Source organism: Festucalex cinctus, chromosome 1 (genome assembly GCF_051991245.1).
Source record: "Festucalex cinctus isolate MCC-2025b chromosome 1, RoL_Fcin_1.0, whole genome shotgun sequence".
NCBI lineage: Eukaryota > Metazoa > Chordata > Actinopteri > Syngnathiformes > Syngnathidae > Festucalex > Festucalex cinctus.
Genome location: NC_135411.1, coordinates 56,966,670 through 56,982,450, shown reverse-complemented (window position 1 = coordinate 56,982,450; position 15,781 = coordinate 56,966,670). Strand labels below are relative to the sequence as shown.

General features: G+C 42.8%; 1 protein-coding gene across 14 annotated transcripts; it reads left to right on the top strand.

Moving 5' to 3' along the window:
- Positions 1 to 541: 541 nt before the first annotated feature.
- On the top strand, positions 542 to 15,705 carry elavl3 (ELAV like neuron-specific RNA binding protein 3). Of its 14 annotated transcripts, none has more exons than XM_077496501.1 (8): positions 542 to 941; positions 5,949 to 6,168; positions 6,235 to 6,338; positions 8,026 to 8,179; positions 8,305 to 8,530; positions 9,119 to 9,172; positions 9,645 to 9,683; positions 10,351 to 15,705. In XM_077496501.1, exons 1-8 carry the CDS (start codon positions 933 to 935, stop codon positions 10,697 to 10,699), a joined length of 1,155 nt encoding a protein of 384 aa, XP_077352627.1. In that variant the 5' UTR covers positions 542 to 932; the 3' UTR covers positions 10,700 to 15,705. The 14 variants fall into 14 exon arrangements, with proteins under 14 accessions (XP_077352627.1, XP_077352636.1, XP_077352609.1 ...); XM_077496510.1 differs by having other exon boundaries at positions 8,302 to 8,530; positions 10,372 to 15,705; XM_077496483.1 differs by having other exon boundaries at positions 8,302 to 8,530.
- The last annotated feature ends 76 nt before the right edge of the window (positions 15,706 to 15,781 follow it).

Below are 15,781 nucleotides of genomic sequence, written 5' to 3'. Positions count from 1 at the left end.
GCCTTGCCATGCGTTTTCCTTTTTGTCGAAAAGTGTATTCGCTAAGCCTGAGGAGTGAGATTGAAATGGAGGATGCAAGGGAGGGGAGGGGAAGGAAGAAGGGACAAGTGCTGCACCCATCTGTTCCGCCAGTGCAGGTGGAGTCCTATTCACTCAGTTCTGTGTGTGTGTGAAGAGGTAGGGGGTGGGGGCCAGGAAGAAAGGACGGGCATTGAGAAGCAGGCAGTGGAGTGATGGAAGGGCAGGGAGGGAAGCGATGGAGGAGGAGGGGGGAGGGGGGTTGGAGTGTGGCGGTGGTGGGTGGGTGGAGGTTGGGGGCTTTCGGTGATCTCTCTCCTGAAGGGGATAATGGGCGAGGAGCGCATGGCAATGGCCGCTGTGTAGTACCCTCCCTGTACAATTAGCCAATCAGTGGCTGACTACGGCAGGCAGAAGCGCACATAAAAGAACATTGCAGCAGAGGCGCAGAAGGAGACTGCAAGGCGAGCAGGGAATCGAACACACGCAAAAAAAAAAAAAAAAAAAAAAAAAAAAAACACTCCGAAGCAGAAGGCCCCCCCCCTCCCCCTCATCATCATCATCCTCCTCCTCCCATCCTTGGACACACCCTGCCGAGGATCACTGCTTCTCCACTCTACTATTTTTTTTATTATCGTCCTCCAGCATCGGAGAGAACGTTCTTCTCTTCCTCCGCCGTCGTCCTGCAGTGAACCCCTTTCTCCTCCTTTTCATCCTATAGAGGACCCCCATACAACCTCCGCAGGCTGAGACCCTCCGTCAGGCCCCAATTTGTATTTTTTTTTATCTTTTTTTTTTTTTCTTTTGATTTTTGGAACTCCAGAGGGGAGCCGTGCGAGCAGAGCACCGAAAGATCGCCGCCGAGCTTCCGCAGAAAAGAGGGACCTAGATTTCCTTGTCGTTGCACGTCAAGAATGGTTACTGTACGTATGCCTTCAGTTTTTCTCGTTTTCTCCATGTCGGCTGCGGGGGGATGCTGGGACTGCATGTTGTGTCTCTCCAGCCCCTTTGTGTTCATGTGTGTGCTACACTGTCATAGCGTGTGCACATGTGATGTGGCCATCTCGCAGCAGTTAGTGTAAACACATAAGGCAACATGGGCAAACCTGGGACGCAAGCAGGCATGGATATGCTGCAATTTTTGCATACGTTCGTATTTATTCATCCCTATTAGATTGGACACTTTTCGTGTCGCCTCTATTAATGGCAATATAGAATTCCACAAACGGGATAAAAGAGAGGCAGAGGGAAGGGCGGGGAGTTGGATTCCTTGTCCCGGCGCATGCATCACAAGGATGCCGGAGACAAAACGTGATGCCTTGGAGGCTGCTCTATCCAGCAAGGAAAGGAAAGGAACAAAAAAACAAAAAGAAAAAAGGTTGAGTCACTCCATGTTGGGGGAGGAGAGACATTACACATCCTTTGCTTCTCTCAAAAGGAATAATTCAAAAATGACGACGTAAGCGTGCGAGAGCAAAGAGAGTAAAGCGGTCTCCATTTTAGTTTCCTCTATAAAATACAACACATGGCGGCCACGCTTGGTAGTAAAAAAAAAAAAAAAAATTGAGAGATTCAGGAAGGAATTGGTTCGGCTTTGTGGCCTCTGGTCCATTTTTTGGGTGTGTCTCAGGATGGACACCCGGGCCTTTATAAGAACAGCTTGGCGTGATGTCCACACTGCACTGTCCACTCTCCACTTCAATTCAATGACTTGTTTGTTTGTTTGTTTTTTAACTTATATTGAATTGTAGTGTTAATACAAATTCAGGTACAACATAATTTGACTGCATAACGTAATTATAATTGGAGCATTTTATAACAATCATCCCCAATCTCTATACCTATCACACACGGACAGAGACAGTGCACCCCCCCCCCCCCCTTATTTTTTTTAACCACATAACGCCCCCCACCCCCACCTTCCCCTCCCCTCCTCCCCCAAATGAACACACACGGGCCGCAGCCCTCCTCCAACGCCGCTACCGCAGTGCCAAAGCGACGAGAAAAGCATTGAGTCAGACAACCTTCCCGAGGATCTTACACAATTCAAGGACAAGGACGAGCCAAAGCCACCGTGGCCCTGAAACAGTCACATTGGCTATTTTGGTTAAAAATATATATATATCATATTGCCCCGTGATTTAAAAGCCATGTTAAATTAATTTCTAATCCACATTTTTTCCAGTGAAGAGGCATGGACAAGACACATAATTACGTTATATAAGCAGTGAGTTACATTATTGGATTATATCAACAGTCAGAGAAATATAATGAAGCCTGTAGGAGGCTAAAGGTTAACATTTTTCTGCTTATACATCCCTTACTCATATAAACATTAAATGAGTGAAAATAGATATCGGATTGATTTTGTTTTTAGACTTGACTGTAAGAGTCATTGTCCCGCAGTCCCCCGCCTGGCCGCCACGCACACGCACAAAGCGCCACTGTTGGCATTAATATTCATAGTGCCGCCGCGGCCTGTGCAAGAGGGAAAAGAGGAGGAACGGGTGGCTCTTTTGTTTGGGCCTGTCAATACGTTTATTCAGCAAAACGACTGCTGCTCGCGTGGTGAATGCCTGCAGAGCTCATAGGGAGGGGACGAAGCACATGGAGGCCTGGCACGGTGAAGGTTACATTCAATAGAGAGAAAATTAAGAAATGTACTTTTACATAATTAATAAAAGGAGTGAGCAGGAGATAAAGATGTCAAATGGCCACTCCCTTTTTTTCAGCACGCTGGATAGCGCTCAGCACTGAATAGTATTTCAGTGAGCTGCCGTTTTATGAAAGCAGCATTTGGCTGCTATCCTTTGTTTTGACTTTTGTTTCAAAAAGAGCTCTTTTTAGGTGGTTGACATGAGCAGTGACTCCTGTCGCCGTTTATTTTTCTTTTTTTTTAACAGCTGCCACAATAATCCCTTAAAGTACGGAGAGTGTCCCTAATGCCCTTTGTTCGGGATAATCCCGTAATCTGTGTTATTTAGACGGCTCATTTACACATCAGCCTACTATGCATTTCGAGTTGGCAAAAGAAGGAAATAATATAGAATAAGATGGACTTGCATTTATATTACATGGAAAGGGCTTATTAGTGCAGGTGTTAAATGCCCCCTTTTCAAGGTCAGTATTGCACTTTAAAGTAATTTGTAGGAATATTTTTAAATATTGTATATGTGGATCTGTGCATACTCATAATAATACATTCTTTACATAAAAAGAAATAGTACTGGAGTACAAGCAAACAAAATTTATTTATTTCTAGTAAGTTAAGTATGTGGTCAGGTATCTATTTTTGTGGCAGACACTATAATAAATATGAAACTTTGAAAATTCAACATGAAAGTATCAAATACAATAGCTTTTTCTCGTGTCACTTGATTTAAAAAAAAATAATACAACAACAACAAAAAAAGAATAGATGACTCTCCTGATGGTCGCTACACGTTTTTCCTTCACTTCACATCTCAGTTTCATTTAGTTTCTAGTGATTCACACAGTGCGCATAACGTGTGATGACTTCCAGTGTATATCACATAGCCTGCAGTGCCGCGCTGCATTTGGAGCAGAAGTGAATTGGCAGGCCTGTTTACATGCTACTCAAAGGAAGGGAGAGCGGGAGAGACGAAAAACAAGTCTGCTTTTAGGTGTAGTCATGCAGCGGCTCACTTTTTGTTTGTTATTATGATTATTTTTGTTTTTTTGGGTGATCTCCGAGTGTAGGCCGTGCGTGAGCTTGGCAGCGAGAGAGGCAGGAGGAGGAGGACTCTTGTGTTTGCGTGCAAGTCTGGCTGGGTGTGCAAGAGGAGGCTGGCCTCGTGTTTGCGTGCGAGTCTGGGAGCATGTGTAGGCGATGCTGATGCAGTAGATTAAATATTAAGGGAGATCTCACAGAACCCCAAAATAGAAGGGGGTGGGGGAAGCGCAGCGGTGGTGTGGGCCACACAGCACTAGCATAACAAATTGAATTCATTAAAAATCTTAAAAGAGGGTTTATAAGTGATCATTTTTAGGATTTGTTATTAGTTAGCAAACAGGGGATATGTTTTGATGTGGATGGCAGGAAAAGATGGCCAAATCAAAACAGACCTTCCCAGTGCCACTAAAGGGAACATTTATAGTCCTATTTATGATTATTCATGTAATTATAAGCCTGACACGGGGGTGTTGCTGCAAAGCAAACTCACAATCATCTGATTTCTGATTCTTCACAGACGAAGTAATCCCCTAAAAGGCTTATTAAAGGAGTAAAGCATCCTCTAGATGGAAATCTTAATCTGCGGCGCTGGCTGCAACTGCTAATCTCTGAGGCCAGCTTCTCACATTTTACTCTTTTCACTGCCCAAATATGTTCTAGCCCCACTCCACTTAGAATGCTTTTGTCATATTTGGGACACACGCAGTTGCTCATATTCCTGTTAGTAGGCCGCGTCACATCACATAACAATGCAAGGGAAGTTTGAATTGTAGCGAATACAAGCGCATTTCTCATCGACGTGTTTTACAAGTAATTGAAGCACAGCAACGACTGAGGGGTATCAGCTTCTCAACATAACAGAGTGCTGCACGGTATCTTTAGGATGTCCAAATTGTCCCCACGTACCAAGTTCCCTGTCATCTTTGATTTGTCTTGCATGTTCGTGCTTGCAGTGTAACATCAGAATACACAAAGGAGAAAAGGTCTTATTACCGGGCATGTATTAGCCGCAATATAAGCGGACACAAGCTTGGAGAAAGAAAAAGCCACGCAAGGCGGCCATTAGACACAATGCAGTCTTTGAGGGGCGGTTGCCCAGGCAACCTGACGGGAGGTGAGGCTGGGAGGAAGGCTGCAGGTTGCAATGATGAGGGTAAGAGGCAGGTTAGACAAAGCCATTCATAGATGTTGGAAGAGATGTGAGGACATAGCACACACTTTATGTATGTGCTTAGAAATACATAATGGAGGGAAAGGTCCAGAAACTCTCGTTTTGACCATCACCACACATCGTACCAGTATATAAAAATTGCCCTAAATCTAAATGTTCATTTATTTTATTTTTTTTAACAATCCTTTAGAAGTTTAAATAAAGCTGTATAATATGTGGTATAACATAATGATCATGCCAGAATGGCCAGCAGTCAGCTCAAATAATTCATAGCTCATATTACGTACACTGAGAATATTATGGGTAGAATTTGGGTTGATGTTTTCAGGTTGCAATTTGAGGTCGCACCGCGCCAAGAGACTTGCAGGATTGTCTTCGGTTTGTATATTTATATACACAACAAGCGTGCGCCACAGAAAATGTGGCAATGTTGTGTTTGCAGCAGGCTTTTTGCGCTGGGAAAAAACGAGACTAAGACAGGCAAGTGAGCGAGCTAGAGGGAGAACTTAAAAAAAAAAAAGTGGAGCAGGAAGTTTCGTTTCTGACCACACAGCTGTTACTTGAGAATCCCCCGTGGAACAAATTAAGCAACACAATACAGGGCAACACACACAGACACAAATATGGTACCGGTACAACGCTTACTCCACCTGCACATATGGGTGCAAAAATTGTTTTTCTTTGTTTAGAATCTTGCTTGTGAGCCACCTTAGGTATCATTCTCCCCCATGCACTATATTACCACTGTCCATCTTTTGGCGTGATGTAATGGTGTTTGACCCTAGAAGTGAGCAGGGGGAGGGGTGGTGAAAGGAAAAAGGGACTGTGACATCTGCAGGACCAGAGGCAGGAAGAGAAGAAGTGGGGAGGAGGCGGGGGGCTGTATATTAAATCAGCCTGCTCATCCATCTCCATTTTAGCAATGCTGATTCCTGACCTTTCCCTGAGACAAGGACAAAGAGGGAAGCCACTCTTTATGTGTGTGCGTGCTTATCTGTATGGTTACCATCAGCGTTTGTACACCATACAAAATGTCAGCCTATCTGACGCCGCAGTCTCCCTCAGCAGATAATCAGCACCATGGAAACCCAGGTGTCCAACGGTCCGAGCGGAACCAGTCTGCCCAACGGCCCAGTCATCAGCACCAACGGCGCCACGGACGACAGCAAAACCAACCTGATTGTCAACTACCTGCCCCAGAATATGACGCAGGAAGAGTTCAAGAGCCTGTTCGGTAGCATCGGGGAGATCGAGTCCTGCAAGTTGGTCAGGGACAAGATAACAGGTAGTCATTCCGTCTTTATGTACCAGCTTTTTTCTTTTGGAATCTCTAACACCACTTTTTCTCAAGGTCAGAGTTTGGGGTATGGCTTTGTCAACTACGTGGATCCGAACGACGCAGACAAGGCCATTAACACACTCAATGGTCTCAAACTACAGACTAAAACAATCAAGGTGAGAGGAACTCTACAATGGAGCATATGTTGAAAAAAATCCACGCCAAACAAATATAAAGTGCAGATTTTCATCAAGGGACTTGAGGGAGGTGATGACAGACATGGCAGCAGGGAGGGGAGGAGGCAGAAGGCAGCAGCAAGGAGAACAAAGGGAAGTGGGAGAAAAGGGTGAAACAGGACAGAGCAAGCGGAGGTCAGAAAGCATGCCAAGGTTATTGTGATGGAAATGTAATTAGGAAGCCTTGCTGTGGTGCACGAAGGGTCAGGCCAGGTTACCCCCATCTGCCTCCAATCGGGGCTAATTAGGTCTCTCTTTTTTTGGTCCCCGAATCAGATGAGGGAAAGTAGGCAGCACGTTATTAATCGCCGCCATCCTGTCATCCGCCCCCTCTAAGTTGAGTTCAAAGATTATCGGGGCAAAGTGCAGCACTTATAAGATATCAAATCTCCTGTTGAGCAGAGCAGGTGATTGTCTAACAGCTGTCGGCGAATGAAGTACTAATTTTTGATTCATGACTGCAGCTGCAAGGAAAAAGTCAACGTAGGCCAAAATATGAAATTGGATTGGTTTAGTATCTAAAGTTGATATGTTCTGTACTGATGAGCCTGTCCTTTAATAGTGATCACATTATTTTTGTTTTTGCAGTTTGGGTTCCTTGATAATGTGATGGTCCTTTCTCCCATTTCCTTACTCAGGTTTTGCATGAGGCATGAATAGAGATGGGGAGGGGGGGCAAGTCCTTGTAATATAGGGGCAGCAGTAGAGGGGTAGGGGGTAGAGCTGACAGGATTAGAGGCCATATGGGCCTCAGGCACCATCTGTACTGTAGGAGAGGCAGGGAGAGGGTTAATTATAGGGCAGCCTCTGATCCCCTAATGTAGCCGCTCACCCCTCCCCACCCAGCTTGTCCAGAGCACCCTAATCACTGTGCCGCACAACCCTCCTGCTTACACAGTGCGCACAATAGACATTTGGTGTTTGGTGAACACCTGTAGTCATTGCTAAATATGATTCTTTTCATTCATTTGGAAAACTATATAGAACGTTTGCAGACTTTTTAGCTAATCATATCGGTGAGGATCTTGAGCGTAACAAGCCTGAGTTAAAGTGTTGTCAAGGATCCGGCGAGTCTTGCGATGCATTTACCCTGTTTGCTGTTTGCCAGTAGGGCTGTTCCCCCCGGAGGATTGAGACAAAGGAAAAAAGGCAGGGCTCGGGAAGGCAGCTCAGACAACACGTACTCTGTCTCAAACACAAGACTCATGACGAGCACGACGACGTGCTGAGCTGGGCTATCTCTCAGTCGTGCTTGCACACAAGAACATATTGTTTTTTTGTTTTGTTTTGTTTTTTTACAATCAGACGTTTCTCTGAAACGTTATGAAAGCAAACCAACAGAAGGGGCGGGAAGTGGGATAGAACGACAGATGCACCAGAGAAGTAGTTTAGTAACAAAACACTTAAGGCTTATTATTGTGTTGGTTTGGAGCATTAAAAGTATTGACTCATATTGTGGACGAGAGGCACCCAACTGATTTAATTGGCTGCAATAGTCACGGTGCATTATCGCGTGTTTGTATCTATGAAGAGACAGTGACACACAGGTTACTGATTTCGTACTTTGATTCAGAAAAAAAAAAGTTTTGTATTTCCTGATTTGTTGAGGATTGTGTAATTCATATAGGTATCATATGCACGGCCAAGCTCTGCTTCTATTCGTGATGCAAACCTTTACGTCAGTGGACTCCCTAAGACCATGAGCCAGAAGGATATGGAACAACTCTTCTCTCAATATGGTCGTATCATCACATCGCGCATTTTAGTGGACCAAGTTACAGGTATAGCCTTATTTCACATTAGCACAAATCAACTCTATTTAGCTTTTTTTTTTAAGGATTATTTCACAGAAACCTGTCCTGGATGCCAAGGTAGTGACATTGGTGTGTTTTCTTATTCGGAGCAGGCATATCACGAGGAGTGGGCTTCATCCGGTTTGACAAACGAAACGAAGCGGAGGAGGCCATCAAGGGTCTGAATGGACAGAAGCCTCTGGGCGCTGCCGAGCCCATCACTGTCAAGTTTGCCAACAACCCCAGCCAGAAGACGGGCCAGGCCTTGCTGACTCAGCTGTATCAGACCGCTGCCCGACGCTACACGGGACCCCTGCACCACCAGACGCAGCGTTTCAGGTACTGAAAAATGAACATCCTCACATCGCCCACCGGATCATCAGGATGTTTTCAGGCCAAGTTGCATGTCATTTGTTGGTGTCACTGTGCTAGTCTCCTTAAAGTGGAACTTAACTGAATGAGGGTGTCCCTGGGAAAAAAACAAAAAAACAAAAACTGGTGGGTCTGTCAACAGGTTTAATTAACCCATTTGCAGCGCTAGGTGGATTTCGGTCCTTTCATTATGAGTCTGAAAATGCTAAATTGGTAGCGTACTCTTTTAAGCAATGCCATTTTTATAACAATGTGAGCAGTGTCAAAAGTCATAGTTTTACTCTAAAATGGAATACCATTAATGACTCAACAGTCTCTCAAGAGTAGTAGACAATGATCAACACTCAACTACACTTTAATTTATTCATTCTTTCGCCACGTCGAGATACCATTGAGTACCACAACCCAAGAACATTTGTAGTCCAGACCATGTCCTAAAAACAGACACACAATTCACAGTTTTCCTTATATTAAGGAAATTGTGTGGTCAAAACATTTTAAGTGTGCATATCCTTAAAGCAATATGTTTTTCTCTGACTTTCTTTTAAACTGCAGCGTGATCCCTTCTCTTGGAAAGGGACCAGATCCAAATAACAGCTCAAAACCAATGTAAGAGACCAGATTCTTACCATAAAAACACAACTTTCATAATCACTGCCATACATGCTGACCCTTCAGATCTTGCTAATACGTCACTGGAATGTATTTTACATGATTAATCTGCTTTCACTACAATATTCTTTATATTTACAATTAGTTTTAAAGGGAGTCTATAAAGTGGTCTAGCGGGCGTGCCATTTTTAACAGTACACCCCCCTTTCCCCCAATCATTTGATGTAAAATGAGCAGGGATACAAGGTATGCTTTAAATCTGTAATGGAATTAATTTGGGCAATTCAACAAAATAGTCAGAAGCCAAAGAATGTGGTAGGATGGTTTAGTCCAACATTGCAATGAAGGATGTCCCCTGGAGGCCAGCTGGCAGCAGCAATCAACGTACATGTAGACTGAAAGGCCAGCACTGCCTTGTAGATCTCCTAACTAACTTCTCCATCCCTTTACTCTCCCTCTTGCGTTGCAGACTCGACAATTTACTAAACGCCAGCTACGGAGTCAAGAGGTAAATGCCAAAAGGTGTACTTTCAAAAGCATCCATGCTAAAATAAAATCTCAAACAAAGTGCCCGGAATACCATCTGCTGACTTGGAAATCAGACAACAGCTTGTAACGGCAATCACGTAGTCCCATCACAGCAGGGTATTCTGGCATGGCTTTGTTTAACCTTATTTTTGTTTGGTTTTATTTTATCGATCGAAATAATTCACGTTTTTATTTATAAACTAACATTGTCCTTTCAGTTGCTTTAATGTCCCTATTTTCCACCAGCATGGGCATACCAGATTCCGTTTTTACGTCTGTTTGCTCCAGTTTTTGTATGATTTGACTCTTAATTTCCTTTTCATCCCTCTCTAGGTTTCTGTGTTTCGTTCAACACTATGGTTTCAGTTGAACATTGTGATTCATGTGTTCGATTCTTGCAGCAGGCTTTTGGCCGGCAGAGACAATAAGCAGACTGTGTGGATGTCTGTGTCTCGGGGGACACACTGTCATTTTGTTACAAAAGCAGGTAGTTTGGAGACACTGCGGTGCATATCCACTACTGGATAAAATGGGGTTGGGGTTCCTGTGACTCCTTATGCATCTACAAACTTAAAAGACACATGGTCATCAAAGATAGGGTAGAGCAGTGAATGTTGCGTGGAACTTCAGAATGACACCCATGGTAGTTCTCCCACTCTCTTCCCCAGATTCTCCCCAATCACCATCGACAGCATGACCAGCCTTGCCGGCGTCAACCTCACTGGTCCCACCGGAGCTGGCTGGTGCATCTTCGTGTACAACCTGTCGCCCGAGGCGGACGAGAGTGTCCTGTGGCAGCTCTTTGGGCCGTTTGGCGCTGTCACCAACGTCAAGGTCATCCGTGACTTTACCACCAACAAATGTAAGGGCTTCGGTTTTGTCACCATGACCAACTACGATGAGGCGGCCATGGCGATTGCGAGCCTTAACGGCTACCGCCTGGGCGACCGCGTGCTGCAGGTTTCCTTCAAGACCAGCAAGCAGCACAAGGCCTGAGAGAGGGGCCATTGACGCCAGCACCTTTGACCTGCCCGGGGGGCTACCTGAGCCCCCTGTGGCATCACTTTATATATGGGCCTGGACTGAGTCTCTCTCTGACGCTTTCGCACACAAATCCACAATATATAATCGCAGAACACAGACACATGCAAACACAGATACCAACACACATGACCAAACCTATCCATAGGCAAGCAACCACAAGTCAGAGTTTCAAACAAACACACTAGTGGAGTTTTTCTGTTCTTTCCACAACATGCTAGACCTCTCCTGTCTTTGCCTGGATTGAATTAGAAGGGGTACGTAGCTGGTTTGTTGGGTAAGGGGTTAAGAGCTATCTATTTAGGAGACAGTCTAATGAATGTGACAAAGAATGTGTACTTTCTGAGTGCTTTGATTGAATTCAGGCAAATGATGGCAACTGAAGAACAAAAGAAAAAAAGAATAACGATCAAAATTTTGAACGAATATGTGCAATTTACCCCAAACTTTTACCCCTATAATCTCTGCCAGTATCGTGCTGGAGAGGATGTAGTCACTTTTTTGTTTTGTTTATTTATTTTTTATTTTTTTTATTTTGTTTGTTTACACTTGGGCATTTTGAATCAGTGACTTTTTTAAGATCAAAGATAATGAAATTAAAACAGTGTTCTCTTATATACGTCTATCAAAAATATAACTATATTATCAATATACAGGTGTAAGGTGGTAATAATAGCCGTATATGTAAGCATTTTCTAAAAACCTTGACAACTGTTTCCTTACCTACTTTAGGCGGTGCCGAGCAAAAAGCAGATTCTCTACCCCATGTGAGCTTATTCGCTCCGACCCACTGTCCTTTATGTAAGCTTGTGAATCTGGGAACTGGAATTAAAAACTAGTCTGAAGGCCATAACAAACCCTCCCCCATCCTACAGTGTCACTCCAAACAAGATAGTACACCTAAGACGAGTCCACTAGAGCAAAAATGATTCTTAATCTATCCTCAGGGTGGAATAAACAGAAGCAGACTGTCTGTGAACTCAAAGCTGAGTAGTGAGAGGGTGCATTAGGAACTCTCTGACGGGCTTGGGATTGATTGTCAGAGCGACAGAAATGTTTTTTTTTGTTTTTTTTCTTTAACTGCATCTGTGCATAATTTCGCATGAGATGATTCAGGCGACCAAAACATTAGGAAACATTGAACCTAACACAAACTTCTTGCTGGCACGCTACCACACACGAGAAGGTCCTTGTGGTCATGACTGATAAAGTAAAAATACATTTAGATCAGACAAGATAGACTGACCAACGGGTTACCAGGTCTGCAGAAAAATAACACACTTGCAACACCTCGAGAGTGCCGCTATTATTCCTCAGACTCATCCCCAGACAGAATCCTCCAAAATAAAGTTTAGTCTTTTCAGTTAAAACACCAACTAAAAACTTCAGCTCCAAATTAAAGAACCAAACATTGACTGCAAGCAGAGTTAAAAAGATTAGCCCCCGAGGAGAGAAATTACTCATCCCTGAAGCTTTGACCAATACTTCTCGGTTTTATTCCTAGCAAACAACTCGGTAGCTTCCTAAAAGCCGCTGAACTCCTGCCCTCACAAGACAAAACTGAGCAACATCAAGATGACAAATGTGTGTCATTCATACTTGCCCTTGTGTCTATACAATAGAGGACGGTATCTCAATGATTTCCTTGCTGTTTCTCAAAATATCTCCAACTCAGTGGTGTGGAATTTGTTCACGGCACCCTTGATGTAACATTAAAGTCGGCCCGTCTTATCTGAAGTGTCTGTCACAGAGCAGGTGTGAGCTCTACCAGGGAGTGGAGCTAATGTCTTTCGATAACTGCACATGATCATAGATTAAATAGGTTCAACTATATTCAAGACATGTTTGCTTTTTGCTTTTCTAAATGACGCTGTGTTAGCCAAAGAGGACGATCTCTTTGAAAGGATTACATTAGAGATAAATCTATTTTTATACATACAAAGGAACAAGACCTTGTGCTGAATTTTTACAGATTCTTAAGCTTGGAAAAAAAAATTGGGACATTGCATGGCTTTATTTTAAACCCTCTGATGTTTGCAGCGTGAGAGGGAGGGGAAACAAGCATGCGGTGTACGGGTGGGGATCTAGGGAAGGGGGCAAAGAAGCACTGTATCGCACACACCAACTTAAACCGCTCGACCATGGCTAACGTTTTGGTGACAAACTTGACAGTCAAGAAGAAAAAGATTGTATTTTTTTATGTCAGAATCTGACATAAAAAAATAGGTCAAGCTGAACCGTTAGTGGTATGACAAGCATCTAACTTTTGAGTGCTCAGTCACTCTTGTGCTGAATTCATGTACAGTGTTGCTTCGTGTTGGCTCTGACTCGCGAATCCCAGATGGGGAAAAAAAAAGGGTGCGGTGAGACCATCTCATTGCCTGGCTGACAAAATGAATCACTGCTTGCAATGCAAAAAAATACAAAATAGGATACACGCAGATTTGAAATGACAATGCGGCCTTGTGGTGAACACTGAGCACGATTCCTTAGATTTGATTTTTTTTTTGCCAAAGAGTTTGCTTTGCAAGTCAGTGAAACTTCAATATATCACACCCCACCCTGATTAATTGCTGTACAAATCTGTTATTTATCTCCACAATTTCTGTTCTTACTTTTGATCACCTCCACTGCGCACATCATTTGTGGATCCTAAAATCCACCAAGCTCCAATACACTGATACATCACAGCAGCGAGCAAATCCCATTTGCACACATTTTATGCACACACGGACTGCTAAAAAGGCATATCAGAAACAAGCCATGAATCATATCACCGCTCGATAAAGGGAGGCATTGGATACAGTATACCTCCCCAGACATTTCTATCATCTGCTTTGTGTCACGATCGATTTGATCCATAAAATCACTGCAACGCTTCACATACCTAATCTAGCATCTGTCGATCTCACTGCTGTTACTTAACAGCACTAATATTGTCGGGCATTAGCGCCTGAATATCGAGTACGTTAGATTTTAGGGAGGCCGATATCACAGCCGTCCAATGTATTGCAGTCCACCCACAAAGCCTGGAATTAACTTCCATACGCAGTCTACTCAAAGACCACCTTCACTCAAAATGTACAGGAGAGCCGAGGAATAGGAAACAGTACCACACACACACACACACACACACACACACACACGCACGCACGCACGCTCGCACCCCCCCCCCCCCCCCCCAAACACACCGCTCGAGCAACAACAATAATCATGTTAAAAAAAAAGACAAAAAAAAAACTTTCCTATGGAACAGTAAGTGCAATGTGCTTTGTTTTTATATTGACTGAGAACAAATGATATATATTTTTTAAAAAAGAAATTAAATGTCACACTGAAAAGGTTTGCGGAATAGCGTAAGGAACAAACAAGTAAAACAAGATCAGACGACCAACAGCGCTCGGATGAGCCGGCTCGTTAGGAAAACTCCAACGAAAGCTGTGATCTGTAAATTTCCATAACGACCTCCTCAGCCCCCGTAATTTGTGCTCTGACTATGTAAGCTCAAACGCTCCGACTGAACAGAGCAATCCTCAGTGACCTTGAAAGGAATACTGTCAACAGATCATCAGTTTTTTTTTAGCCCATGTCGACTGATTATTTTTTCCTCTTGTAATTTATTGATTTCAACTGCATATCAGGACTCACTTGTTAAATGAGTGTATTTGTGTTGTTGATGTTGCCATAGAGAACACACATATGGGTCAAGATTATGTTTGGTTGCTTTCATTGGGTACAGTTTGTTCTTTTTTTTCTCCATTATCTAATTAGTTGCAGTTTTTTAAAGTGTATGCCGATTTTAGACTTAGTTAGATTCTTTTTGTTCAATCAAACTGTGTTCGATTGTGTTTGTAAAAGTCTGTGGTAGCTTTTGTTGCAACATAAAAATAATTTAAACAGAAAAAATTCAAAATAGCGCCAACAAACTTGTATTATTTGGGCGACTTTAAGCTTGTAGTTTTAACTTATTGTTAACTTAAAAACTATTTATTATTATTATTATTATTATTGCCTCGTATAAAGTATGTTTTGTGTATATTTATGGTTTCTTTGGTTATATTTGCAAGGTTAAAAGATTTAAGTTTTTTGCCAAAATTGTGGTTACACCATTTTGTTTCTTGGGGAAAAAAACAGGGGGACAACTAGAAAAACAGCTTTAGAAGTTTGATTTGGAAATGTTCTCCATAGTCAAAGAATGCACTGCTATATTTAACTAATTGAACTGTATAAACATACATGCTGTGTGCTAGATGTTATGCCTTTACTGCCTGTGTTCTGTTTGTCTTGTTCAATGAAAAATCTTTTAATTATTTAACCTAATCACAGTCTTGTTTTTTTCAACCGCTCAGTCAGCCCCTGAGACCCGGGACAGCACCCACCCCCCACACTAGCCCTCTCATTTCACTTGGGACTTCGATCTAGAAGAAGGGGGTGGGGTTGTCCCTCACAAGATGCTTTCCTGTTCATGCTTGCCTAAAAAGGAACATTAGGGAGTATTTATAAAGAGCACCTACATTATTTTGTGCAAGGAGACTGTTTTGGGCCAAAATGAGCTGGGAAGCCATTTTGTTTATTGTTGATGTATGACAAGCAGCAGGAAGGTCTTGTTTGAAAGGGCGAGTGGTTCTTCTGTTTCTCAACCAACTGTATTTTGTGTCTATTTATTTAGAAGAGGGGACGCAGTATATTATTAGTGATGTTTTTCTTACATTTTTCCTGGAACAGTAGAACAAAATCAAAAAAAGTGAAAACGATCAAAGTAGTGGAATACAGTCATACTTCCAGACATGACCAAATGAGCAATGAGAAACAAAAAAATACAAATACAAGTAAAACCTTTCAGTTTAGTCTAGAATATTTACTACTGGGATTTCAGATGAAGACGCTTGAAGACTTTTTCATGGAATTGTTTAATTATTTGTACTTTACATGCCAGAAAAAAATAAAAGTTACAAATATGAGTGGGCCCAATTTTGTTGACTGAACAAATATTCAATGTCATTTTTTTTATTACAAAAAGTTTGCATGGTTTATTTA

Coding starts and splice junctions, on each gene's coding strand:
- elavl3 (XM_077496483.1), top strand. Junction 8,180..8,301: donor TTTAGTGGACCAAGTTACAG/GTATAGCCTTAT, acceptor TCTTATTCGGAG/CAGGCATATCACGAGGAGTG. Junction 9,684..10,350: donor GCCAGCTACGGAGTCAAGAG/GTAAATGCCAAA, acceptor CACCCATGGTAG/TTCTCCCACTCTCTTCCCCA.